The sequence below is a fragment of the Engraulis encrasicolus genome, chromosome 4, assembly GCF_034702125.1.
Source record: "Engraulis encrasicolus isolate BLACKSEA-1 chromosome 4, IST_EnEncr_1.0, whole genome shotgun sequence".
Lineage (NCBI taxonomy): Eukaryota > Metazoa > Chordata > Actinopteri > Clupeiformes > Engraulidae > Engraulis > Engraulis encrasicolus.
Genome location: NC_085860.1, coordinates 3,302,501 through 3,315,000, shown reverse-complemented (window position 1 = coordinate 3,315,000; position 12,500 = coordinate 3,302,501). Strand labels below are relative to the sequence as shown.

The 12,500-nt window shown below is 44.1% G+C and overlaps 2 protein-coding genes across 3 annotated transcripts in view; one reads left to right on the top strand and one right to left on the bottom strand.

Annotated features, from left to right (window-relative positions):
• The window catches only part of wash1 (WAS protein family homolog 1), a 25,636-nt gene extending 22,275 nt beyond the window's left edge, over positions 1-3,361 (bottom strand). The window contains exons 1-3 of one of the 2 annotated variants that reach the window (XM_063195947.1): positions 3,045-3,361; positions 2,389-2,422; positions 1,028-1,168 (exon numbers count right to left, since the gene is read on the bottom strand). In XM_063195947.1, the coding sequence (XP_063052017.1) occupies positions 1,028-1,168; positions 2,389-2,396 (149 nt within the window). In that variant the 5' untranslated portion in view covers positions 2,397-2,422; positions 3,045-3,361. The remainder of the gene's footprint in view (positions 1-1,027; positions 1,169-2,388; positions 2,423-3,044) is intronic. The other variant, XM_063195945.1, reaches the window with a different exon arrangement.
• A 379-nt stretch (positions 3,362-3,740) lies between these two features.
• iqsec3b (IQ motif and Sec7 domain ArfGEF 3b) overlaps positions 3,741-12,500 on the top strand; it is a 79,664-nt gene continuing 70,904 nt past the window's right edge. Inside the window, 2 exon segments of the mRNA XM_063196538.1 lie at positions 3,741-4,181; position 12,500. The exon segment at position 12,500 is cut by the window's right edge and continues 77 nt beyond it. Of these exon segments, the coding sequence (XP_063052608.1) occupies positions 3,772-4,181; position 12,500 (411 nt within the window). The 5' untranslated portion in view covers positions 3,741-3,771.

Here is a 12,500-nt window from a genome sequence, read left to right as displayed (position 1 = left end):
TTGTGCTCATGTAACTGACGCGTTCCTGAGCTAGTTCGCCACTCTGGCTTGAACCCGCCACTTACCAGTCAACACTCCAGTTTGGGAAGCACAGCACCATACTGCTGAGCTAAAGGTCCTGACCGAATGCGCAGAGCTATCAATACTAGGGATGCAAATGATTAATCGATTAATCGACTTTAATCGATCAATGCATTAATCGATTTAAAAACATTAATCGCAATTAATCGATAATTCAACTGACAAGAGACCCAGGCGAAATGGGCATGTGAAGAGGGTTGTGAATAGTGGGAATATTTAAATCACCGTTGGATTAAAGAATTGATATAGAATTAATTTAAATGTGGTATTTTATCTGAATTTTTAATTTAAAAAAATTGTTAAAGGTTTTTTTTCGAGAAACATTGAGATTTCAGGGGGAGAACACCGCTTATCAGTTAATCGTAAGTCGATTGATAAGGCTATCAACTAATGATTAATGAATTAATCGATAATTTGCATCCCTAATCACTACTGTATGTGGCTTACTAAAAGTTACTAGAGGTTTACTAAAATTCCACGGCAAACTCTGCTAGTTGGCATCCGTTACACACACCCCCCCCCCCCCAAACCTGACTCCCACCCGGGTCACGGCACCAGTGTAACTGAGGTGTTCCTGCGCTAGTTTGCCACTCTGGGCTCGAACCCGCCACCTGCCAGTCAACGCTTCAGTTCAGGCATGGGAGGTACAACACGACACTGCTGAGCAAAAAGTCCAGACCGATAGCTCAGCGTTACCGCTACTGCGAGAGGCTTCGAGAGGTTACTAACGTTCTAAGGCAAACTCAGCTTGTTTGCATCCGTTACAATCACCACCAACAACTCAAAATCACATCCGATCCCGTTTGTAGATGTGGTGCGTTCAGTCTCGTTGTAACCGTAACAGACTGACAAAATCGGTAGGCCTGGGGCCAGCTTACCAGGGAGTGAATGTGTGCGAGTGTTAAAGAGTGAATGAGCGAGTTCGAGTGGTGTACAGTAAGCCTACCTGTTGAATATGTCTGTGGAGATCTTCTCCAGGTACATGAGCGCGTCTGTGATCTGCTGGATGGCTTCCTCTCTCCTCAGGTCGGGCTGGATCAGGGGCACAGAGTACACCTGGCCCTCCAGGTAATGCTTCTGCGTCATCCTACACACACACACACACACACACACACACACACACACACACACACACACACACACACACACACACACACACACACACAGTTTGTATATCACATGCAGAATTTAGTTATGTCTGAATGATTCAAGTACAGCCCTGCTGCAATGGCCCTTCGCGATATTGAATAGTCTACACAGCAGCACATATGCAAAAGGCTCACATTCTCACACACACACACACACACACACACACACACACACACACACACACACACACACACACACACACACACACACACAATTTAGTTACATTTGATTTTCAAAAACTGTACAGCCCTGCTGTATGGCCCTTAAGCGTTATTAAACAGTCCAAACAGCACACACATGAAAAGGCACACACACACACACACACACACACACACACACACACACACACACACACACACACACACACACACACACACACACACACACACACACACACACACACACACACACACACACACACCTACAGCCTTAATGCTGCCCTTGCAATAATGAGCAGTCTGCACAACAGAGTTTTGCAAGCTTCTGTATGCTGCTGTTCCCAAGTTGGACCCTGGTCCGGATTTTCTGACCACATAGAGGAGCAAATTCAAAAGCGCAAGCTCAATGAAGCAATCACATGATAACCATTTGGCCAGACGAGACCTTTTCTGTTGGGGGTGCAACAGCTTCATTGATTTAGAGCTACCCCAAACAATAAACGTGTTGCAACAGTGACTTGATCTGTCCATTTTCAGTTGTCTTCGCCAATCCAGACAACGTTAGATAGTTAGAGAACCACAACGAGAGACAAGGCAATGACATCAAAAAGCACAAGTGGTAGGCTGTATTCTAATACTAACATCTGACTCGGCATATGTGTGGTACTTGTTGAGTGATAGACATGCAACGAGGCCGAGGGTATTAGGCGAATGACAGTCCATTAGTTCATTAACAAAGGTAAACAACTTGACGTTTGCTAATCGTTTGGAAATAGAAGTGTGTCAAGAATAGCACTGCTGTCCCGTTTCGCAATTTCGTACAGGAAATTACAAAACAAATACGAGAAATTGTGCTTTGCTGTTGGTGAATTTAGATTGATGTTGTGCATTTGATCGCTTTATCGTCAAAGCCAAGGTGGTTCATCAACTTGTGTCCCATTGTAAACTAGAAGGCATAACAAGCCGTATCTACTGAGTATGTACTGAAAGAACAACTTACCTGACCATGTAACGTATCGCGTTTTAGGGAGAATAGAGTTCTTCAGCGGAAGCGGAAGCATGTAGTAGATTGTAGTCTTTCATGTTAGCATTTAAGGACGTCCTGGTTCCTATCGGCTTCCGGCCTCCATTGGGAATGAATAGGGGTAAATTTCAAATAAGCTCCGAGTGCAAGCACGCGCTTAGCGAACCCCCGCAAACTGTCGAGGGTGTTAAAAATAGGCTGTAGGTATGACATGGTTGATCATTTTGTGTCAAACTTCGACATAAATACGATGTTGCGTCCATATGCTAAACCCGGAAGCTTTTGGCGACTACAGAAACGGCGCCAGTATCTAACGGCATGTACGTGCGGAAGGTTGTACCCATGGCAACCAAAGGAAAGTATGTAGTTCGGAAGTTTTAATGATCAGAAAGGGGTTAGCAATATTGAATTATAATCGTCATGATTTAACATGTGAATACACCAACATGATGATACGATCCGTTCCACTAATGAGAAAGGGATGCGGGGACACGCTAATGTTCGTTGTTGCCGTGCAACTTATATTTTTGCCAAACCTGAATCTCTATGGCGTTTTGCAATGTAAAAAATCGCCAGGGAACCGGTAGTCCAAACGCCGCATACAAGTTGACGTCAACGCTGAAGAGCTCTATTACAGCAGGTGAACATTAAATCGATTTTTTCACTGGCCGTCGTTCAGTGACTTGTGCTAGAACTACTTCCGTATTGCATATCACGTGACTGCGTCGGCACGTAGCTCGTCAAACGTAGCCTAATCTTCCTTGGAAATACAGCAATTTATAGCTGTGTTTTTGCCATTTCTGTTGTCTTTTTTTACGACCCGGCTATGCATTCAACTGTCTGCCTGCAGCACTAATCAGGGGTTATTAAAATTATGTGATTCAAGATGAAACTGCACCAATTCTCTATCCAGTTGTTTTATTATTAAATGTCATGATGCTGCGCTTTATTTGTCACCATTTGGGGGCTCTGCATCAAAATAAATAGGTCTTTGATGTTTTGCTGCTTTGGTGCGTAATTACGTCACTTGATTTCTATGCTAAGCCCATCGACGCCACGTCTTCCTCTTGGTTGGGTTGAATGCTTTCTCTCGCATCAGCACCAGTTCGCTCGTCCCTCTCCCGAGTGCGCGCGAGGGGCAGTAGGAGGAGAGGAGAGTCCCTTCATTCGCGCGGAGCATCTCCGCTTTTGAAACCCTGTTGACACACCTCCGGAGCGCGTGAAAAATAGGACAACAACGCGGAGAAAAGAGGGAAGGGGGCAGAGAGCGCGCGGTCATAGGGTAACGTCTTAGCTTAATTCGTCAGTCTACCCATCTCACCAAAACCGAAGGCCGAAGAGAGAGGTGTTTTTGGAATCATGGCGAGTTTACTGGAGAACCCTGTCCAGGCGGTGCTATATTTGAAGGAACTGACGGCTATCGTTCAGAACCAGCAGAGCCTTATCCAGACCCAGCGGCACCGCATCGACCTCCTCGAACGCAAGCTGGATGAACTGGTGGTTGAGAACAAGGAGCTGCGGGAGACGGGTCAGCTTCAGCATCATCATCCCCCACACCATCACCAAGCGCAGCCACCATGCCAGCTACCCCCGGCCGAGCCACCCTCAGCTCCCCAGCAAGAGATGCAGCTTGTGCCGGCTTCCACTGTCTCGCCCAGCTCTGAGGATTCGTCGGAGGACACGGATCGTCGGACAAGCTGCAAGGCACTGGTCCCTCAGACGCCCTCGACCCTCACCCGGGCACACGCACGGGGCGCGCACAAATCAGAGTAAGGGAAACCCCCTTTTCATAAATCAGACCTCTCTCTCTCTCTCTCTCTCTCTCTCTCTCTCTCTCTCTCTCTCTCTCTCTCTCTCTCTCTCTCTCTCTCTCTCTCTCTGGCATTTCAAAACCTGTTCATGTAATGTTGTGCTATTTTTTTTATTTTGGGTATTATGCACAGAAAAAGACGTCCATCTGGTACGTCTTCCATTATAAATAGCACCAGAAAGACAGCAAAACATGCCTATTACGTAACAGCCCACGGAATGCGTGTGGCGGTGGCGCGCTACTGTAAATACACAGCGCCCTCGCTCGCGTGAATTATTCAGTTGATTTCCCTCCTACTCCATCCGCAAAGAATTCCTTAAGTCCCCTTCATGATGCGGGTGCAGTGGAAAGCAGTGGGATAGGACGGATCTCTGTAGGCCGGGCCCCTATCGTGGAGTTCTGCCCAACAATCTTACAGAATCATAGGCTACAGTATTGTGACTTTGGGACAAATTTGTAATAGTGCTTTTAATGTGGTGATGCTTTTTCATGTTTATTCTCTCTCTCTCTCTCTCTCTCTCTCTCTCTCTCTCTCTCTCTCTCTCGCTCTCTCTCGTTCTCTCTCTCTCTCTCTCTCTCTCTCTCTCTCTCTCTCTCTCTCTCTCTCTCTCTCTCTCTCTCTCTCTCTCTCTCTCTCTCTCTCTGAGTGTGTGTGTGCGTGCTTGCGTGCATGCGCCTGCCTGTGCTCATGACAATTAGGCCTATGTTTTTTCTTTTCCTGTCTCTTTTCCTTTTTCTTCTCAATGCTCATCTCTCTCTCTCTCTCTCTCTCTCTCTCTCTCTCTCTCCCCCCTGTGTGTGTATGTGCGCCTGTGTGATTGTGAAGGTGTAGCCTCTGTGTGTGTGAGAGAGAGTATGTAAGGTGTCTCTCTCTTCCATCATCATCTCTCTCTCTCTCTCTCTCTCTCTCTCTCTCTCTCTCTCTCTCTCTCTCTCTCTCTCTCTCTCTCTCTCTCTCTCTCTCTCTCTCTCCCTGTGTATGTGCGCCTATGAGAGTGTGAAGGTGGAGCCTGTGTGTGTGTGTATGTGAGGTATCTTTCTCTCTCACTCTCTCTCTTGCTCTCTCTCTCGCTCTTTCTCTCTCTCACTATCACTCGCCGCACGTGTCTTCCCTGCCCCACTTGTTCTTTGAACCAACAACTAATAAGAGAGAAAGAGAGTGGGCAGAGGCCAGGGAGGGATTGGGCTCTGGAGAGATATAAGCAGAGAGAGAGAGAGAGAGAGAGAGAGAGAGAGAGAGAGAGAGAGAGAGAGAGAGAGAGAGAGAGAGAGAGAGAGAGAGAGAGAGAGAGATTGAGAAGCGAAGAAAAAATGGGGGTTGATAGAGGGTGATGGGGAAGAGAACAGCCGAGCAGAGGTCAGAGAGTGAGTGAGTGAGAGAGAGAGGGTGAGCGAGGGGAAGAGATGAGGGATGAGAGTGCAGCAGGGAGCTTGAGTGCATGCATGGGAGAAGGGGATGGGTGGAAAGGAAAGGTGGCCTATGCATATGAGTGGAATAGAGATGAGAAGGCACGTGCAGACACACTATACGCACACGCACACACACGCATGCACACACGGGCATACACACACACACACACACACAGGCATACACACACACAGAGACACACACACACACACACAGGCATACACACACACAGAGACACACACGCACACACACACACACTGTTACACACACACAGTCTAACATACACACATACAGTAGTCTCACTTACATGCACACTTTTAATTCCATGTTTTATTACTCTCGATGGGTGACATAGTTAGTGTTTGCTGTGTGTCTGCATTGGGCCTCCGTTCGCCAATGCTTGTGCATGTACACACACACACACACACACACACACACACACACACACACACACACACACACACACACACACACACACACACACACACACACACACACACACACACACACACACACACACACACACACACACACACAGACTCTCTGAGTCCTTCTGAGCCTTCGATGTCATAACCCTTAATCCAGAACGAGGCCATAAAAGCTTCCATGCAGGATTTACTTTTTTATAAATGTGTCTCCGAGAGAGAGAGAGAGAGAGAGAGAGAGAGAGAGAGAGAGAGAGAGAGAGAGAGAGAGAGGCTATTTGTTGGTCTCTATTTTTGGCTCTATATTTCTATACAGTATGTGTGCATTTTAGTGTTTCTGTTCACTGTTTTGTATTTACAGGGACATTTGTATTTGTTTGTTCTGTATGTCTTGTATCTTGAACATGTGTACATTACTGTAGTGCATGCGTACGTGTTGCATGCATGCATGTGTCTGTCTGTCTGTCTACTGTTTGTGTCTGTGTATTTGTGAATGCTCATGTTACAGTAATTGACATTTACAGTACCGTGTAGAATTGTGAGAGTGTGAGTATTTGTGCATCCTTTTGGGAGGGTCCATCTATCTACTGGATATCCATTGTTTTGGCCCTGAGCTCCTGTGTGTGTCTGTGGTGTGCATGTTATTCATACAGTAAGGCCTGGTGGCTTTCTATACGATTAGGGTGTTCCAGTGTGAAATGCTCTTGCTTATATGTGCGATAGGCCCTATCTTTATTTCTGTGCTTAGTCTATGGGATTAACCATCACTCACCAGTCCACATACTCCCACCTCCCTCCCTGCCTCCTTCTCTCTCTCTCTCTCTCTCTCTCTCTCTCTCTCTCTCTCTCTCTCTCTCTCTCTGTTTTCACGCGTCTGTATAAAACAAGGCATCCCATGGCCTCTCTGACCGTCCTCAGTTGCCGGCGGAACTTTTACAGGCCCTTCCTAAAGGCCAATTCCAAGTCCAGGCGACAAGTGGCCCTCCACTATAAATGTCCATAAAAGCAGACCATCTCCCTGGAGTATTGGGTTAGCGCGGTGTGCTCACCAGAAAATGTGAAAGGACACAGACAGTGCCAAGCAGTCTGATGGGATGGCAACTTGGACAAGCACTCTGACATGGTCAAGGAATTGAATTCGTCACTTGTAGATTTTTGCCTCTCTCGTGATTTCACTTTGACCTGATGGAGCAGCCACCTACTACCACCAGTATCTAATGTGATAAATATTTGTTTCGTACCGATAGCACAAATTGCTGAGAAGTGTGAAGGCACTACGTCTGAGTCATAGGATATGTTATTGGTCAGGCTATTAATGGATGTCTGTCTCTGTTTACACCTGGGTTGTCAAAATCAACTTTGCTGAGGACCGAAATTTAAATCTGGAAGGACACCGCAGGCCTTACTAAAATTGTTCTTGCACACATTTAATACTCAACGTTAATTAAACTTCATTCTCATCATACATGTGATGTGTTACAGAGACCCAATCATATTCCTGTGACACACCAAATGTGATGTTCAGGTAGGCTATTACAGTAATGTTATGTGGGCAATCTGTAATACACATTTGAAATGTTCTTGTGTGCCAAATAAAATGACCCAACAAGCCAGATTTGGCCCCTGGGCCTAAGTTTGACATCCCTGGTTTACAGTGTCTGGCGAAGGGGAGAGGCAGGTGTGTGTGTGTGTGTGTGTGTGTTTGTGTGTGGGTGTGTGCATTGTTGAATGATTTACCTGATGATGATGATGATGATGATGATGATGATGATGATGATGATTATGATTGATGACTGATGGTGGTGATGATGGTGATGGTGATATATGGATGGTGGTCAGACAGAAAGGTTATAGTCAATATCTCATGAGATGATGGTGAAGTTACCGTATGTTCCAGGTGAATATTGTGTCTTTCAGATTTCAGCCTGGAGGATGAATAGGTTCCACAGGGCAATCCAAGATAGTGGGTTCGTAGGCATGTGCAATTTTTCTCAGTCATTTCAAATTGGTGTTAAAGTTTGGTTTTCACTTCCAAGTTGAAGTTTAGGGTCTATAGAACAATTTGGGTTCGAGTGTCAAACACACAGATAACAAAATGGCCTGCGGGGGGCGCTCTAAAATATATAAACTACTATAACTTTTTATTAGTTTAACCAAATTTAACATATGAGGTATGCATGGATTCAGCATTAAGGGGAAGAGCTGGTGAGCTAAGTATTTGGTTACCAGATTAAAGACATACTATGTCATAAACACACTTTTAGCCCATGGACAGCAAAATTCAGGGTTTTTTAAGATAAAGGGTGGAAATGCCCTCCAAGTTGCAATGAAACATCATTTATTGTTACAAGTTATTGTAAATAAAGCCTGAGATATCATTCAACTTGATTTTTTCAGAATATCCCTGAAGCACAAAGATACCTAGGATACCTATACACAAATAGGGCTGCATAAAGCCTATGTGATATTTAGGACCCAACTTGCAACTTTAAGTTTATGAATTTAGTATCATGAGTATCAACTTTTTTCAATGAAGCCATATTCTATTCACATATAAAATCACAAAAATACATTATATCTGGAAGAAAATAAATCAATAATAATAATAATAATAATAATAATAATAATAATAAAAATAAAAATACTTTCCGGAGAGACAATGCTATTAGTATGCTTGCGGCTTATGCACACACACACAGAGCTGTTGTATACACACAGAGAAGCACGAGGGAAAGAGATAGAGGTCTGAGTGTGTGTGTGTATGTCTGTCTGTCTGTGAGAGAGAGAGAGAGAGAGAGAGAGAGAGAGAGAGAGAGAGAGAGGGGTGTGTGTGTGTGTGTGTGTGTGTGTGTGTGTGTGTGTGTGTGTGTGTGTGTGTGTGTGTGTGTGTGTGTGTGTGTGTGTGTGTGTGTGTGTGTGTATGCGTGTGTGTATGCGTGTGTGTGTATGCTTCAGTAACCTTTCAGCAATGGGTGGGTAGGGAGAGGTAAGGGTGGGATTCAAACCTGCAACCCTCTGACAGACCAACACCCTACCCAGTAGGCCACTGCCACTTACTGTATAGAGTGGCCACAGCAGCATTATTAGGCCATGGTTGCCCAAGTGACAGAGGTCTAAAGTTCTACATGGCTGCATGTGTGTGTGTCGATGATACAGTAAGTAATGTAGACCTCCTTGGTGTGTGTGTATGAATGAAAATTCTAAAGGTGACAATTTGGCGGTCAATAGCTGAGTAATATGTGCAGCCTTATTTTTACACTGTCATATCTCCAAAAGTTTTGCAAGTTGTCAGATCAATATTGACACACAACCCTGCTCTTCATGTCAAAGCTGAGATCACTTTTCTAGGCCAAATGGTTCAGTCAAAAAATTGACAAATTCAGGCCTATGCACTGAGCTGTTCACACATTTTTTTTCGTAAGTGAATGGGGTCACATCATAGGGATTTTAAAACTGCTCTCTCTGAAACATTTGTACGAGTTGGCTTATGATCTTCACACAGTTTGTATTCAGAGCCAAGACCTCTCTGACAATGCCTTTACCTAGTTGATACCTAGTTAACAGGTATCTCTCACTGTAACTGCCACAGTTTGTGACATCATCATCTTGACCATTCTACCATTAATTTCAATGAGGGGGAGAACAGAGAGAAAACTGAGGAAAAACAAGTCTGGTGAACGAATGAAAGGGGGTAGGCCAGCAAAAAATACACCACCCTGAGCCCTTTTCGAGCCGTTCAATTTGGGACTCGAACCGTGTCTCTATCTTGAACGCTGCAACGTTTCAAAGCCGGCGTACTAATGAATGGCGATTACCATAGGCCGAGGTGAATGGAAAAATGTAGAATAATAATAAACTGTTGATGAACAATTGGTATGCTTTCCCACAAGCATACTAAATAAACTGTTGGAGAACAATTAGTATGCTTGCTGGTGGCAAGCAGAGGCCTTTGGCAAGCATACTAAATAATACTATAGGACTATTTCATACATGGTAGACACAATCATCTGCTGTTAGGAGGACATCTCTGTCATCTGGGAACTATCCATTTGTTACCAGCTGACAGGAATGAAAACCGTTGCATTTGCCAGAAATGCCTGCCAATCTGGTAACAAATGAACAGTCCCCAGATTTGGACTACACTACCAAAGATGCAGTTGCCGAAGATGTATTCCAACTAGAGGTGAAGTGCAGCTGTACTAGTACTTGTACAAATAGACCTGCCAGATCTCGATGCAAGTGCATAAAGGCAGAGTTAAAGTGCACACGTCTGTGTAAGTGCACATGCAATTTCTAAGACTGACCACTGACTGTTTTTGAATCTGTTCTCTGTCATAGTTATTGTAGACTGGAGTATTGGAATAAATGTTAGCCCTATGGTCTTCTGTTTGCTTTTTGAATGCAGGAAAAAATGATGCTCCCCATAGTATTTATTATTATTATTATTATTATTATTATTATTATTATTATTATTATTATTATTATTATTATTATTATTGATTTACTTTCTTCCAGATATAAAGTTTTTAAGTTGTGAATAAAATTATGGCTTGATTGGAACAAAAAGCTGGTACTCATGTTCCTAAATTCACACACTCAAAGTTGCAAGTTGGGTGCTAAATATCACATAACTTAGGCTATATGCAGCCATATTTGTGTATAGGTATCCCATTAGTATCTGTGTGCTTTCAGGATATTCTGAACAAATCAAGTTAAGTGATAACCCAGGCTTTGTTTACAATAACTTGTAACAATAAATTATGTTTCATTGCAACTTTGAGGGCATTTCCACCCTTTATCTTAAAAAAGCCCGGATTTAGCTGTCCATTGGCTAAACGTGTGTGTTTTTACATAGTGTGTCTTTAATCTGGTAACCAAATACTTAGCTCACCGATTTCTCCTCTTCATGCTGAATCCATACATAGCTCATATGTTAAAGTTTGGTTTAACTAATCAAAAGTTATAGCAGTTTATATATTTTAGAGCGCCCCCCGCAGGCCATTTTGTTATCTGTGTGTTTGACACTCGAACTCAAATTGTTCTGTAGACCCAAAACTTCAACTTGGAAATGAAAACCAAACTTTAACACCAATTTGAAATGACTGAGCCTATGACGACCCCACTAAGAGTCCAGTCCAAAGTCGCCACACCACTTGATGGTGATGTTGCCATGAGGGGTGAGGGCTGGAAGAAACCCTTTATTTTAGCACATCTTTAATAACTTTTGACCCTCAGATTCTTGCAATTTTTTCATATTATAGGCCTACTGGTTGTGGTGGTGGTAGTGGTGATGAGGATGATGATGACAATGATGATGATGATTGGGATGGTGATGGTGCAGAATTAGATACTGTTACAATTATGATGATGGTGGTGATGAATCTGTGAAAAATGATTTGGTGAATATGATTGTGATTGTTATGATGATGATGATCGCTGTGGTGGTGGTGATGATGATGATGATGATGATGAAGGTGATGATAATGAGGTTGATAATGATGATGATGAGGAGGAGGATAATGACAATGTCAATGACTACAATAATGATTATGAAAATGATGTTAATGTGATGATGCTGGATATTATTGATTATGAAGATGCTGATTACGATGATTATGAGGATGAGTGATTTTGTGGTGGTGATGATGATGATGATGATTATTGTTTTAAACTGCGTCTGGTTTTAGTTTTGAGGATAGTGTGATGATGATAGTTTCGAAGGAGAGTAGAGTTGCCCAGCTGGGACTCGAACCCAGACCTTCTGGGGTAGTAAACCGGGGCTCTGACTGCTACACCAAAGAGCCAGGCTTGTTGGTGTGACAGTCAGAACACTCCATCACACTGCCTTCCCCTTCGGGAAACTCACCCGTGCGCTTCACACACTCATGGTGTCCCTCGCGCAACTGCTCATCATGCTTCTCCCATCCAGTGTGCCCCATGATCAATGCTTCACCCATCACTGGGGTCCTCCACACTGGGGTCACCAATCCTGGGGGTCCCTCGCATGGAATTACGGCACACACACAACGGGTACGCCTCCGATGGCCTCACGGTAGCCATCCCACTTCTGACACCATTTGTAGCGAAGGGGAGTAGAGTTGCCCAGCCGGGATTTGAACCCAGACCTTCTGGGGTAGTAAACCGGAACTCTGACCACTACACCAAAGAGCCAGGCTTGTTGGAGTGACAGTCAGAACACACCCACAACCCTAGTGATGGTCACTCCATCACAATGATGGTGATGATGATGATTGTTATAATGGTGGTGATGATGATGATAGTGGTGATGATGGTGGTGATGATAATGATGATGATGGTTGATACTGTTGCTGTACTGCTGATAATGACGAGGACGATTATTGATCATGAGAGTGATTATTATAATGCAGCTGACGTTTTGTGATGACGAAGGTGTGCGACTGAGTCTGTCCGCTGTGCTTGCAGG